The 16,344-nt window shown below is 38.5% G+C and overlaps 1 protein-coding gene across 1 annotated transcript in view; it reads right to left on the bottom strand.

Annotated features, from left to right (window-relative positions):
* The window catches only part of THADA (thyroid adenoma associated), a 588,067-nt gene that overhangs the window by 328,894 nt on the left and 242,829 nt on the right, over positions 1-16,344 (bottom strand). The window contains exon 27 of the mRNA XM_006882320.1: positions 15,823-15,954. Coding sequence (XP_006882382.1) covers positions 15,823-15,954 — 132 coding nt within the window. The remainder of the gene's footprint in view (positions 1-15,822; positions 15,955-16,344) is intronic.

Genomic DNA, 16,344 nt, shown 5'->3' with positions numbered 1-16,344 from the left:
TATATATGTTTAAAATTACAACATCATAGCTTAATTGCTCTACTTCAAAAATTTAAGTCTTCAAATAACAATAAACAGCCCCAGTGAAAGTAATACCACCACAGAGTCATTTACATGTCTGTGTGAAAGAGGAGTGGATGTGGGTTTGGCTTATAGACAAAGAAGAAAACTCAGCAGCTGAGAAAAGGACTGAGCAGAAATGAACATCTGTATCTTGATAATTCTGCTCAAGTAAGACCTAGTATCAGATACTCGTACTAGTAGAGGTCAGTGTTTCAACACCAGGATAGATTGCCAGGTCCCTTCTTTCACCAAACAATTAGAAGCAGAGCAGATGGTACAAGCACTCCTTTCCTGTAATTTCATTCTCTAAGACTCAAAGAATTTAGCACTACTCATATGAAGTGCAAACTCCAACATATATGCGTTATTTAGACCTATCCACTGCTCAGTCAAAAGGAAAGAAGTCTATTTGTAGGTATTTTCTACTTGTAATGGCTAGATTTGGTGACATCTACAGATAAGTTTTGTGAAAAGTGCAGTCAGGTTGCTCCTTGGAAGCAAACATGGTGAAGCTTTGAATTTCATAGTTTGGAAATATACCCCAGGCAACGCTATTCCTTGGAAAGGTTCGTGCTTGGAAAGATGGAGGGTCAGCAAAGAAGAGAAAAACCGCTAAGGAGACACACTGCCAAGGGGACTACAGCAATGGGCTCAACTGTGTCAGAGATAATAAAGATGGCAAAGGACAGGGCAGGGTTGGCTGTTCATAGGTTCACTGTAAGTTGTTCTCAATTCAATGGCACTAACAACAATAACACGACAGAAGAAGAATTCATGCCTTTGAGTTGTGGTGCTGGAAAGTATTGAGTATCTCATGGACTGCCAGAAGAACTAACAGATATGTCTTAGAGAAACTGTAGCCAGAAGAACTAACAGATATGTCTTAGAGAAACTGTAGCCAGAAGAACTAACAGATATGTATTAGAGAAACTGTAGCCAGAGTACTCTTTGAAGACAAAGACAGGAAGGCTTATATCTCATACTTTGGAGGCTACTCCTGGGAAAGGGATATCATGCTTGGAAAAAGGAAAACCATCAATGTATGTATTGACAAAATGACTGAAGCAATAGGCTCAAATGTGTCAAAGATGATGCAGATGGCATGGCACAGGACAGGGCAGAGTTCAGGTCTGTTGTTCATAGGGTCGTTATGAGCTGTATTTGACTTGATGGCACCTAACAACATACCTTCTTAGATAGGGAGCTCTGGTGCTTTAATAGTAAGGGGCTGCACTCTCAACCCAAAGACACATGGTTCCAAACCACCAGCCTCCTCTGCAGGAGATTGCCTCGACTGAGATTGCCAGCTACTGATCTGGAGGGTCAGCTAGGAGTTGTTTCCACCTCTGTGGTAGAGAAAGATTCTCAACAAGATGGATTGATACAGTGATTTTAACCAGGGGCTTGAGTATAACACAGATTGGGAGGAAGACTCTGCATTTATTAAATTAGCTTTCAATCTGCTGTGGACAGGGTGGCCATAAGTCTGAATTGACTCAACAGCAACTAACAATAACCCCAGTGCTCTCTCCAAAGGAGCTATGGTGGTACAACAGATTACAAAGTGGGCTACTAAGTGAAAGGTCGGTGGTTTGAATCCATCAGCCACTTCTCAGAAGAAAGAAGGGCAGCCTGTTCCACCAGGACTCACAAGATTGGGAATTCAGTGGAGGGGTCCCTCAGAATCAGAAACAACGCAACAGCAGGAGGTCTGATTTTACACCTTCTTTAGAAAACTGCTCAAAGAAGATTCTTCTGGAAGTTTAGACAACAAAAAAGTTCTCTATTTGAATCACTCTTCTGGAAAGTATCTCTGACTTCTCAAAGACTCAGATGTTCCTTGGGCTTGTTGGAAAACAAGTGTGGCTTAAGCCAACATCTGGAATGGAGAAAATACAGCAACCACAAAAAAGATAATGAAATTAATAAGGAATGCTTTTCAGACATAACATCACATATGCAAAAAAAAAAATTGGTTTCAGAACTACCATCCTAATAACAAAGTTATAGATAATAAAGGCTAAATTTAAATGGATTAACTCCTGAGGCACCATGTAGCCTGAGACCACCGCAATTGTGGGCCACAGCAAGCAGAACGCTCCATCTTATTGTCTCTGAGAGTTAGAAAAACTCATAAATAAAACTGTGGAGGTATGTGTCACAAGTTTAGAGGCAGGTTTATCATTTCATTCAATGCACATTTAGAACCCACAACTGTCAAGCTCTCAAGTAAGATATTTCAAACAGATCTGTAAAGGTCATCTGGTCCAAAATCAGATACATTTTCAAATATACTAATATTAAAAAGATAAGCTTCTTGGCCTTACAAAAACTCTTACACATCCTTCAAATCTGGAAGTATATTCATACTAAAGCTTAACCTTTCAGTCAAACAATAAAGCAGCCTATAAGGTGAAAAAATCCAATAGGGAAATACGCACTCCTCAAAACAATCAACTACATAGGATTAGAAGGGTGCCATTTGTCCAAGGAAGAAGCTCAAATGTAGAAAGAAATAGGAACGAAGGGCAAATGGAAGCAGAAAACATGTCAAGGAAGCGAAAGAAATGTTGTTATAGTATGGGGATTGTGATAAATGTCATAAAATGAACTGTGCATGAACTGCTGGATGGGAAAACCAATTTACTTTGTACTTCCTTTCAAATAAAAATGAAAAGGGAAAAGATATCAATGTTAAGATGTAATCCATTTCCCTGAACACTTCATTGACAAATAGCTCTGTTCATTCTCTCAATAAAGAAAATAAACCTTCACCAAGTTTTCCTTTATACTGATATATACTTTAATTTTTTAAATTTTTTTATATTACTCTGATTTATTTACAAAGTTTGAATACACTTGTTTTTCACAAAAGATTCTTCCCATTTTCTTCACCCCATCCATCCATCAAATTGTGCCACCCTATGAATAACACCCTACCCTCCTATCCTCACCCCTCTATTTCCACTCCACCCCCCACCTTGGATCCCCATATTCATTCTACAATAATAGTTTTATACAGTATTTGTCCTTGTGGAACTGTGTTAGTTCACTCAGCATAATGCTCTCCAGTCCCTCCCAAGTTAGGTAGTAATTTACAAAATCATTGTTCCTACATGCTGCATAGTAGTCCATTGTGTGAATATACCACAACTTTTCAATCCATTTGTTTGTGGTTGGACATCTGGGCTGTTTCCATGTTCTTGCAATGGTGAATAATGCTGCTATGAACACTAGTATACAAGTTTGCATTTGAGCCTCAGTTCTCATTCTCTTAGGAGTATATTACAAGCAGTGGAACAGCTGGGTCATATGGAATTTCTATGTTCAGCTTTTTGAGGAAGCACCAAACTGCATTCCAGAGTGGTTGTACCATTTTACAACCCCCAAAACAATGTATAAGAGTTCTTATCACACCAATCCTCTCCAAAATTTATTACTTGCTGTCCTGTTAAACTTTGCCACTGATACTTGAGTGAGATGGTATCTCATTGTGGTTTTTATCTGCATCTCTCTTACTGCCAGTGATTTGGAGCATTTCTTCATATTGTTTTGCCATTTGAATATCTTCCTCTATGAAAATTCTTTGTATGTCTTTTTTCCCATTTTGTAATTGGGTTATCAGACTTTTTTCTTGTAGAGGCCCAGCAGTATTCTATAAACTTTCGTTATGAGCCTCTTGTCTGAGATACTATTGCTAAATGTTTGTTCCCAGATGTGTTCCTTTATATTAAAAGCTGAAATCACTTTTCTATTTTCCCACTGGAAGTGAAGAAAATAAAGGATGTGACTTCTGTCATATGGAAGCCTGTCAAATCAGCTAAGGCTATTATCATGTTGCCCTCTCTAGTGTAATCCTCTCCAGATACTTCAATTCCCTCTCATCATGGTTACCTTCCCTAGACAAATGGAAGTTCATCAATGACCCTTCTAAAGTAGGGAGCTCATAGCAAACCAGAAAACGTGTGCTTGGATGGGCCAGTGGAGCTCAGAGGACCACACAGCCTGCCAACCCAGGAGTCTGAAGTACATTTACTCTTTTAGCAATTCTGTCATGCTTCTTCCTCATGGCTCACCAGGAAATCCCATTCCTCAAGATTTATTTATTTATTTTTTTATGAAACCAGATGTCCTTCATTCTGCATGTTTATAATTTTTATTTAAAAAGTAAGAATATATTTCTATCAAACAAATGGTCATCTTGATATTGTCTCTCTTTCAATCCTGCTTTCTAAGGCTGTTATTCCATTTTCTTTTTCAATTAGTGGTTATATCAGAAATAACAGCAGCAAAAACTGTAGCAAATAACATGACATTTAACCATGTACCATGAGGAGCCATCTAAGTACAATTATTCTCTCCTTGTCTGGAACAACAAAGAAGAAGAAAATTAAAGATGCCTGGAAACAATTAGTTTATAGATTTCAACGATCCTAAAATGAAGAAAAACAAGATGGCATCCAGCTAACACTGCAGATGACTCAGCAAGGGATCACGACAGAAGATCCTAGATGTGAAAATCAGAAAAAAATCCTTGAAATCATAAAAGAGACCAGGCTTCTAGTAAGTCTAAGACTGGTAGAACCTCTGAGACTATGGTCTTTAGTCATCTTTCCAGCCTGGCACTGATCTTGCCCACATGATTCAATTTGTCACATAAAACATAGTACAGATTGGATTATTGGATTATGAAGTGAGCAGTAACATTAGGGGAATAGGAACTCTGTGGAATAACCAACCACGAAAATTCAAAGGGGAAAGTATTTGTTCAAAACCAGAGTTCAGAAATCAGGGATGACAAACGGAAGGGAGGGAGGGAGGGAGGGAGGCAGGGAAGGAGAGAAATAGGAAATGGAGATGGAGGTGGGAGGAGTGGTGCTACAGGGTGGAGACTGCAAACAGTGGGCAAAATGAAGCATGCACAACCTATTAAATGGAAAACTTGTTCTGTAAACCTTTATCCAACTTGCAACTGAGAAAAGAAACAGGATTTCTGTCCTAAAAGGAAAAAAAGAAGTAAAAGGGAAGTTCTAACATTTGTCTCTCAAGTTAATCTGTTCTCTTCCCCAGTCATGTAGCCTGATTTTTATATTTGTTATTTCCATACTTGAGAACGACTTTGAATTTTGATTCTTCACCTAGTAAATATACAAATTTAATAAGCATGCAATCTAGTCTGTCTTTAAGTAAGTAAATGAAATGTTGAATAAAGCAGTATTGTCCTCATCTAACATCTAGTAATCTCATTTTAAAAATGTGAAGTGACTAAGCCACGGATAAGTCTTAGGAAATTCTTCCCAAGTTCTCAGTAAATGAAAAGCAGAGCAACTCGAAAAATATATTTAATGATCCCATCTAAAAAGATCAATACCAGCCACAGGTATCTAGTCACCGTTAAAATCCTTTCTCTGATCCTCTCCAGATTGTACATTTCTGGCTGTATTTGGAAGTCTGTTTATACCATAGACTAGGCCATCTAAGCTGGGTCCCAGTTTATCTTTTCTTTTTTTTTACTGTGTGTTTTTTTTTAAAAATTTTATATTGATTTATTTAAAAAGTTTGAATACATTGTTTTTCATACTAGATCCTTCTCATTTTCTTCACCCACCCTATTGTACTGTGCAACTCTATGATTAACAACCCAACCCACTCCCCACACCCATTCTCATCCCTCTGCTTTCCCCTTTCCCCTGCTTGGATCCTCATTCTACAATAATAGTTTTATACAGTATTTGTCCTTGTGGGACTGAGTTAGTTCACTCAGCATAATGCTCTACAGTCCCTCACAAGTTAGGTAGTAATTTACAAAATCATTGTTCCTGAGTGCTGTGCAGTATTCCTTTGTATGACTGTACCACAATTTCTCAATTCATTTGTTCGTGGTTCGACATCTGGCTGTTTCCATGTTCTTGCAATGGCTGAATAATGCTGCTATGAACACTGGAGTACAAGTCTCTGTTTAAGCCTCAGTTCTCATTTTCTCAGGATATATTCCAAGCAATGGAATAGCTGGGTCACATGGAATTTCTATGTTCAGCTTTTTGAGGCAATGCCAAACTGCCTTCCAGAGTGTTTGTACCATTTTACAATCCCAACAACGATGTGTAAGAAGAGTTCCTATCTCGCAACATCCTCTCCAACATTTATCACTTGCTGTCCTTTCTAAACGTTGCTACTGGAGTAAGATGGTATCTCATTGTGGTTTTGACTTGCATCTCCTTATTGCTAGTGATTTGAAGCATTTCTTCGTGTGTTTGTTGGCCACTCGACTATACTCCTCTGTGAAAAATTCTTTCCATGTCTCTTGCCCATTTTGTAATTGGGTTAACAGTCTTTTTCTTGTGGAGGCCCAGAAGCATTCTATAAAATTTCATTATGAGACTCTTGTGTGAAATGGTATTGTCAAATGTTTGCTCCCAGATGGTAGGTTTTCTTTTCACTCTGTTGGAAAAAGGTTTTGATGAGCACAGGGATTTAATCTTTAAACAGTCCCATGTATCAACATTCCTCTTGAGATTGTGCCTTTCTGGTTGTATTTAGCAGTCTCTTTATACTGTAGACTAGGCCTTCGAAGCTTGATCCCAGTTTGTCTCTTATGAACATTATAATTTGGGGCTTTACTCCCAGGTCTCTGATCCACCCTTGAGCTGATTTTTGTGTATGGTGTGAGATGTGGATCCTGTTTCAGCTTTCTGCTGACAGCAATCTAGTTTTGTTGAAGAGGTTGTTGTTTCCTGATTTGATAGGTCAACTAATATTAGACAAGGAAATTTTTTTTTAAAAAAATGCTTCCCCCCTAGCTTTCTGAAAATCCTTCTACAAGTTTCTGAGACAATACTGACAGATCTCACTTCCCAAAATTCTCGACATAGTTCTGGGGTTTACATGCATTTGAGAGTGAACTTTTTTAAAGTGCAAGGGTCTGCATTGAGAACCCAGGGCTCCTTTTCCATTGCCTCCCATACATGCAACTTCAGCACCAATTCCTAGCTTACTGGCAGAGACACAACAAGCAGGAGTTGAGAATTGGCTGTGGACCTCTAACCATTATACTACCAACTGTACAATTCTCTAGAGTTTTTCTCAGCAAGAAATAAAAGAGATTTTATCTGCTATTTTGTAAGTTACTTATATCATCCAGATGGGAAAAGTGAAGCAAATAGGGGCTTCTTCTCCTGGGATCCTATGCTCATGCCTCATTAATCTTGGAGACTTTCCTCTGCATGTTTTGTCTTGTTTATAATTCTATGACTCTCAACAGGAAAAATGGTTCATCACTCACCTACACCCCTGACTCTTATCAGTCCAGGCTCTCCTTATTTGGCTCTAAATCTGTGGATCTGGAGAGCTCCCTGGTAGGTCTCCAGAGTAGTTCACTGAAAGGAGCAGGAAGGCCCTGGAAAGCCAGCAAGGACCTAGTCTATCCAGTTAAAAATCTTAACACAACAGAAAAGGAACCACCAAGGCTGGGTAGTGCAGTAACCATAAAAGCAAACGGTAGCACGAATATTAGAATACAAGGTTCCTTAGAAGTCATATTAAACACAAAGTCCAGCCTACCTTATTCATACAGAACTAGTGAACAGGAGGATACAAAATATAGTTCCAATACTTTGAATCCCTTGAGTATCTCATATAAATATATAGACTGGCTCAGAGACAAAAACATCTACAAGGAGGTTTTTTTTTTTTTTTTTACATTAATGATTTAATTCAACTCTGTGCCTAAATATGGGCTAAGCTTAAAAATGGTTTTCAATAAAAATTGCTGTAGCTTCGAGGAACGGAGAGATGATGAGGATTTGAAAGGGAGAAGGAGCGACAAGGGTATCTGCCTTCTGAGGGGTGTGTTAACTGTTCTCTGCCTCACTGAGCCCTCTCTAATGTAAATTCTGCTCTCTTCCTATCTACAAGGGTTCTGGAAAGATAGAACAGATAAAAATTTGATGGATAGCCTTGAAGAAGAGTTCTAATATAATTAGAAAACAAGGTAGAAGCCACTACTGTCTGTGCAAATATGAACTGTACACCATGGAAAAATGGGTTATTTTAATTTAATAATCAAGATAAGGACAGTAAAGTGATAATCCCCAAATTATGTAACATTGGGGGGCGGGATAAAACAGCTGTCTTCATTATTTCCCAATGTCATAGGCTTAAAAGGCATATTGCCACGTAGTTCCTTGTCTCCCTGTCAAGAGAAACACAGTCAAAAGGTTCCATGATTTTTTTTTAATAGATGAAACATATTTTCCAATTATTTTGTTGGTGGTGATTATATTTTATATCTCAACTAAAAGTTTGCACTGCATAAATCCCTAGGGATGTTTTCCACTGGTATGTAATTAAAACTGGACTGCTATTTGTACTTCAGTGCTTATCAGAAGAAAAGCAGATTTCAACTGAATTTCACCAAAAGAGAACAATGATTCTTTAGATGAGAAAAGGTTTAGGGGGAAATCAACTGAAATAATCTCCAATCCAGAAAGGTGGTAGGGGCAATCCTTTTGAAAAGATTACAAAAAAGGGAAGAAGCAGTGGAGGGCATCCTCCTGTGGGTATCAAATTCTAAGAGTTCTCACAATTACCCACAACAGAAAATACTTTCTCTCTCAATGTATACTCCCCAACATGTGCATGGATAGTGTTGTAGCTAGGGGGTGAGAGACAGGGCCCGGCCAAAATATGGTCTTTCAAGGCCTGAGGAGGTATTATTTTTAATATATGGGCTCCCTGCTATATCCTCAGTTTGAGGCATATGCAATTTGCCACAGCTCTTCCATTCAAACTTGAAATACACGTGTGAAAGGGAATTCAAAGACGCATGCCAGAGCTTATAGAAAGTCCTACGCAAATGGGCATTGGTTAGTTGTATTTAGGGAGTCAATTAAAATCCCTTTAAAGCATGACATTATTGCTCTATGGTACTTAGACTAAATGGTGAGTGGCCTTAACCTGAAAGCTTCATATTCAGATGATAAAGTGCTATGTATATAGGTCCAGCACAGGAGCAATGATTTTGAAGAATACTATGTATATTGGGAGAAACTGGAGAGCACTATGCTGAGTGAACTAACTCAGTCTAGTAAGGACAAATACGGAGTAAGACCATTACCGTAAAAATAGAAGGATAACTAGTAAAATGTGTATGAGGGTCCAAGGAGGGAAGGGGTGGGAGAAGAGGCATGAAAATGAGTAAGGGTGAAGTCACAGTGTTGCCCAATTTGATGAGTGGAGGAAGAGGGTAAAGGAAATAGGAAAGATCTGGTATGGGCTGAAAAGACAGAGTAATGGTAGACACAGTCCAATGGTGATTAATTTTATAAAACATAATGTATGGCAATAATTGTATGAAACAATGTCAGTGAAGGAAAGTGTGGAGGGAAAAACTGCATAAAAATGAACTTATTAAAAATAATACACTGGAGACAAAACATTTCTGTAAACAAGATGTTGAGATTGATAGTATTTCTGTTCCAAGATGATGCAACTAACAATCCTAACTGCACACACAGAGAACTCTGGAAAATACAAACCAGCAAGTCTAAGAGACAATAAACAGAAAAACATTTAGATATACTCCCCAATGTGCGATATGGGTGTAAAAATGCAAATAATACTTATAAACATGTACAGAGAAGAAGGAACTATACATACATAGAAGAAGAAAAATTGCTTCTAGGGCTTTTAATCTTCTTCACAATGTGCACTTCACTTTTGCTTGGTCAGGGTAACCTTTTCCTCTACTCCCACTCTCTAAAAAACTTCTCCTTTAGTTAAACTCAGAAGCCAGGAGTCTGATTAGAGCTCTTCCAAGAACTTAAGTTACCATTAATGATGTTACAAAAATAAAATACTGCCTATCCACTGTGCCTCTTTACAGCTGTTACCCTGAGGTCAACAACTACCTGATCTTTACAACAATTAGAACTACAAATATTAACTGGAACAACAAGTTATAGGACCTGATCTTTGGCTTTATTTGTGAATAGCTTTCTCAAAAGTAATTTAAAAATCAAATGTATACTGTTTTATCAAGTCCACCATGTAAGAATAAAGTCTGTCTATACCTCACCCTCCCAGCCTGACTACAGTTATTCCAGGGCTGTGCTGGGGAGTCAGAATAGACCCACAACTGACTCTCCAACAGGTTTTCAGTGACAATAAATTGCACAGGAGGAGACTGCCCATATTTCTCCCACAGAGCAACTGGAGGATTTGAACTGCATACCTTTGTATTGGCAGTGCAATTCCTTACCATAAAGCCACCATAGCTCCCTCATTCTCGAGCCCCTGTGCTGAAAACTGGATTTTCTAATATTAAATTTAAGATCTTTCTACTTCCTTACAGAACAAAACCTCAAATTCATTGTTGTTGACTTAAAATGGGCTCAAAACTGACAGTCCAGTGGGTTTTCAGAATAGTACAGGAGGAAACTACCTAACTTTCTCCCACAAAGCTGGTGATGGATTTGAACTTGCCACCTTTGGATTGGCAGGGCAATTCCCTCCTGACAAAGTTCCCAGAGTTCCCAGAAGGTGATCACAAATGTAGAACCAGGCTTCCTCTGGACCTGCCATGACTTCAGGGAGCTGTCTCATAAATGTGAGGATGTGCCTGCACCCAAATGAGCCATTTTCATTACAGGAAAAGAGCAAATCCCACTGCTGGTGGATGGGATACTTGTACACCCTGAAAACAGTATGCATTCACACATAAGGACTGCGGGCTTAGGCTCCCATTTCTATTAGCTGTATAATCCCAGCCACACACACCTATAGTTTACCCTATAGCTAAAATTCTCAGCTACACAGAGGAGAGCGGGCTCTTGTGGAATAATAAAGGGCAGGTAAGGTTCAGATTCCATCTGGGTAGCTGGCTTGCTTTCCAAACCTCAATTTCCCCACCAGTGAAAGAGGGGAGATATCATGTTTGCCTCTCAGAGTCATTGTTTTTGGGTTTTGGTTTGTTTTTTTAAAAAATAATAATAATAACAATAAATTCCGTTTCACTCCTAGCAAAAAGTAAAGCAACAAGGCTCGTCTACTTCCTACTTCAATCTCTCTGCCAAGGGCCCCTTTTCTCGTTCCTATGTCAAAATGTAGTCCCAATAACTCCCCTAAAGAATCCCACGAAATATAATCCTACTATTGCTATTTTCTCTCAAATAATTAACTGCTGTTGAGTGGAACCAAGAGAGCCGTCCCGTCGTCATCCCCCCTGCCCCCAGTGTGTTTTCAGAGGTGAAGACTTTCAGATGCACAAATCACATGGAAAGGGATTGGCCACTTTTCTCCCAAGGAGCCACTGGTGGGTTGCAACTGCCAAAGGCAATGCCTTTGGTTAGCACCACAACTCCGTATAGACTACACCCCCAGAGTTCCCAGTACCTTCTAATACAAGAAAAGTATCTACCAACATTACATCTGTGAGTGTGTGGTATTATTATCAGATGCCATTCAGAAGGAAGCCATGCTGACATCTGTGCCATTCTCATGATCACCGCTCACTACTCTAAGTTAATTCATCTCATTAAATATTTTCTTCATTTTGTGAACCCTCTACATTTCTAGGAATGATGTTCTTCTGGGAATAGCCCCTTCTGACATTACAGTGTATGGATGGTTTTCACTAGCAATTTCTTACATAAATTTAATAGCCCAAATGATAATGCAAATTCCTGAAGGCTTTTTCTTCTCATGTATCCTTAATCTTGTTAGTCAAAGCACTGTCTACATACGAGAAGCATCAACATTACCTGGAAGTTTATTTGGAAGGCAGAATCTCGGAACCGCTAATGTAAAGAATCAAATTCCCCAAATGCTGAGTGTACACATTAAACATTACACTTTAAAGTTTGAGAAGTATTGTTGTTATCAATTGCCTTCAAGTTGAGCATGACTAATAGTGACCCTATATCAAAAGGCCTGAAGTCCCTCTACAATTATCAACATTTATCAAAGTTCATAGAGTTCTGGAGTCATGTTGTTTAGGAAGAGGATGCCATTTGAGAAGCATTATTCTGCAATATTTATAAACAAACCATCAAACCCACTGCCACAGAGTCAATTCTAACTAATACTAGCCCGTCATCAGGTTTCCAACACGGTAAACCTTTACCTATATAGTAGCAGTAGTCAGGAAATCAAATGCAATGTGTTGCATCGGGGAAATAAGTCAAGGACTTCTTTAAAGCATTAAAGAGTAAAAACATCAAAGATTAAGGTGCACCTGATCCAAACCAAACAGTATTTCAACTGCTTAGACAATGAATAAGAAAGACCAAAGAAGAATACATGCCTCTAAATTGTGGTACTGGCGAGTGTACTGCATATACCATCAAAGACCAAAAAGAAACCAAACAAATCTGTCTCAGATAAGGCTCAACCAGGGTCTTGTCTAGAGGCAAAGATGGTGAGACTTCATCACATACTTTGGGTATGTTGTCAGGAGGGGCCAGTCATTGGAAGAAGACATCAGACTTGAAAAAGTAAGGTCAGCAAAAGAAAGGAAGACCTTCAACAGTACAGACTGACATAGTGACTGCAACAATGGTTTGAGCATGGAGGGCATAGGACAGGGTAAGCTGTAGTCATGAATGACAACATTTAACAACAACAGCCTATCTCTAGGGGCCAAGACTGCTCATCTTTTCCCTTTACTATGGATGGAGTCAAACTACTGAGAGAGCAGCACAACACATAATGTTCTGTTTTTTATACCACTCCTGGACACACAATAAATCAGGGCTAACTAACTCTACGTGAATATATGATTGTGGGTTACAGAAAGAACGCAACTACTAACCAAAGCATTTTTCACCAGAATGGGATCATTGTAGACTACTTACTGTGTGCCTTCTAAGTTTATAAAATAATGTATTAAAAATGCTGAAAATATTTAAATTATCTTCATTAATGTATTAATATCACATGCATGTAAAATCTTGTAGAAGATTACTCAAAAGCGGCTAGACTAGTACATCAACAAGGAATGGCCAGAAATTCAAGCTGGCTTGTTTATAATAAAATTAATATATTATGAACACTTACTATCATCTAAATTCACCTAATATGATTCAGAAGATATTGTGAAACTAGATATATCATTGCTGCTGTCAAATAAATCTTAGCTGAAATCAGAGAATGCCAGAAAGATGTTTACTTCTATCTTATGGACTATGCAAAGGCAACTGAATATATGGATCATAACAAATAATGGCTAACACTAAGAAGAAAGAGAATCCCAAAACACTTATTGTTTTCATGAGGATCCAATACATACACCCAGAAGCAGTCATTGCAACAGAATAAGGGAATGCCGCAAGGTTTAAAATCAGGAAAGGTGTGCATCAGGGCTGTATTCTTTCTTTATACCAAGTCAATCTGTTTGTTGAACAAATAATTTTAGAAGCTAGACTATATGACAAATTGTGGCATCAGGTTTGGAGGAATATTAAACAACATTTGTTTTGCCAGTGACATAACCTTTCTTGTTGCAAGTGAAGAAGTCTTTAAACATACGATGCAGAAGATCAAAGACAACAGTTTCCAATATGGGTTACATCTCAACATCAAGCAAATAAAAATCCTTATCAGTCAACCAACAGGCAGCATCTCTATGCAGAAAAATTGAAGCTGTCAATTATTTCATTTACATGAATCTATAATCACCACAAATAGTAAAAGCAGATAAGAAATCAAAAGATAAAAAAAAAAAGAAATCAAAAGATGTATTACACTGGGGAAATTTGCTGCCAAGGGTCTGTCTAAAGTGCACAGATGTCTGTTTAAGGACACATTTAAAGTGTGCCTGACTCAAGATCTGGTCTTTTTAATTAGTTGCTATGCATCTAAAAGTTGGACAATGACTAGGGATGACAGAAGGATAATCACTATCTTTCAAATCTGGTTTTAGAAAAGAGTACTGAATATTGCATGGACTGCAAAAAGAACAAACAAATGTCTTAGAGAAACTGCAACCAAGGTGATCCTTCTAGGCAAAGACAGTGAAACTTCACCTCACAGACTTTGGCCGTGTTGACAGGAGGGGCCAATCCCTAGAAAAGACATCATGCTGGAAAAGACAGAGGGTTGGAGAAAGAGAGAGAAAGACCTTCAACTACATGGGATAAAAAATGGACGCAAGCATACCATAGATCATTAGGATGAGGCAGGATAAGACAAGTTTACCGTCTGTTGTGCATAGGATTGCTATGAGTCACAGTCTACTCTATGGTACTTAACACAACAATGACAAAACATTGATGCAATTTTTATCATATATGATGTTCTTGTTGCTGTTGCTATGTGTCATCACATGGGCACCAGCACACAGCTGCCCTTCCAGTGAGTTTTCAGAGGCAGTAAACAGTCCAGGAGGAGACTCCTTATCTTTCTCCTGTGAAGCAACAGCCACTTTCAATATAACAAATAAGATGAGAATTCAAATTATATGTAAATTATTAACAGCTTAAATGAATACTTGGATTTAGTAATTTCAGGTTTCTAGGATGTAATAACAGTATTATTACGAATATGGTTCCACATGGTAACAAGGTCTTAAAGCTCATCTTTGTTTCTAAAGTACAACTGTGATTCTCTGGACCTAGCTTTCCATATTGCATCAACTTGCTGAAACATTTCTTATTTCTTCTGATTAAAAGTGAAAGTCTATTTTTTTTTTCAATGCCCATAAAAGAATAGTCCAGCACCCAAATTCCTAAAATGAACTACTAATTGCTGGGGATAAGAGGCTGGAAATCGCATTACTAGGAAACCAAAATCAGCTGACCAATTGGGTCACTTCTATGATCACAGATAACACAGCACAACAATAGCTACAGAAATCACAAGTAGAATATTCTATGTAATGGTTTCTCACATTAAAATGCTTAAGTCAGCTCTATGAAAGCAGGAAGAGGCACCTGGCACACCACAAAAGTAACACACACACTTTCTTGAGGTTAGTATTTTTTCTGCTTCTGCTCTCCATCAATTTGAACTGTTGGTATATGAAAATGTACCATGATCAGGAAAATGAAGGTGCTAGTCTGTCAAAAAGTAATGAAATAAGCTTCTGCAAGGCTTTAGATGAACTTTTCATTACATTTCAGGGGTCTGTTTATTGAGACTTTTGATCTGAAATGATAAATGTTATCAGAAGGTGAAAATTACTCAGAAATGTGTGAAGAAGAAAGAAAGAAAGTCTGTTATTACTTATACACATGTGTAATCTACATCCATGGCTCATTCCCAGGATGATAAACCTGGAAGAGAAAAGGCGTGGGAAATGAATAAGTGGCACACAGCACTGCCACCGAGCACACTCCTCTCTGGACTCGCCCCTCTGCAGTGAAGAGCCAGGGTCTTCTCCAAACTGGAAAGTGGAGCACATGATGGCCAAGTGTGGCACTCACAGAAAGATGTGGAAGTCTAGGCCAGGAATAGCTGCTAGACTCTCCACACAATAGAGCTAACGCGCACATTCAAGGTATGTTTTACATACATGTATGACTAGGCAGGGTTCTAAGAAAACACTATCCACGCAGGTCATCTGGAGCTTTTATATTCACAACATGAAGCACTTTCCTCAGAAACTCTGAAAAGCAGTCAGGGCAGCAAGCATCTTCAAGAAGCTGGCTTCACAGAAATCCTTCCAAAGTTATAAACAAAACTAGTGATTCTGAATTAAGAGAAGGATAAAATTCCTCCAGACCTCCACAAGCACCCATTATTCCCATGCAGCATGTTACTTACCTCATAATGAAGGGGACAAAAGGCGCCATGCTGAGTGCAGACGACGAGCCATCCATTGGAGAAGGGTAGAGTCTCCCCAAAACCAACAGGAGGAGAAACATGCTTGGGTGTCGGTTTAGCTCCCACGTATCACTGGAAGGAAAAATAACAACATCTGAGCAGAAAAGATTTCAAATTTACGAGGTGAGTTTATACTTCAAATATTTTTAATCATCCATCCACATGAAGTGACTAACACTATGATCAAGACCTCGTTTTCCATTCCCTTTAAGAACAGGAACTAGGAAAGGATGCCCACTATCACCTCTCTTATTCAATATTGTTTTGGAAGTCTTAGCAATAGCAATAAGACAAGAGAAGGGAATAAAAGGTATCCAAATAGGCAACGAGGGAGTAAAATTATCCCAATTCAGCAAAGTAGCAGGATACAAGGTCAACATACAAAAATCAGTTGGCTTTCTCTACCGTGACAAAAAGAATACAGAGCCAGAACTAAGAGAAACAATACCTTTCACAATAGCT

Source organism: Elephantulus edwardii, unplaced genomic scaffold (assembly GCF_000299155.1).
Source record: "Elephantulus edwardii isolate Elephantulus edwardi_28Jun2011 unplaced genomic scaffold, EleEdw1.0 scaffold00019, whole genome shotgun sequence".
Classification (NCBI taxonomy): domain Eukaryota; kingdom Metazoa; phylum Chordata; class Mammalia; order Macroscelidea; family Macroscelididae; genus Elephantulus; species Elephantulus edwardii.
Note: the sequence above shows the minus strand (reverse complement) of the source record. Positions and strands in the feature narration are given on the sequence as shown.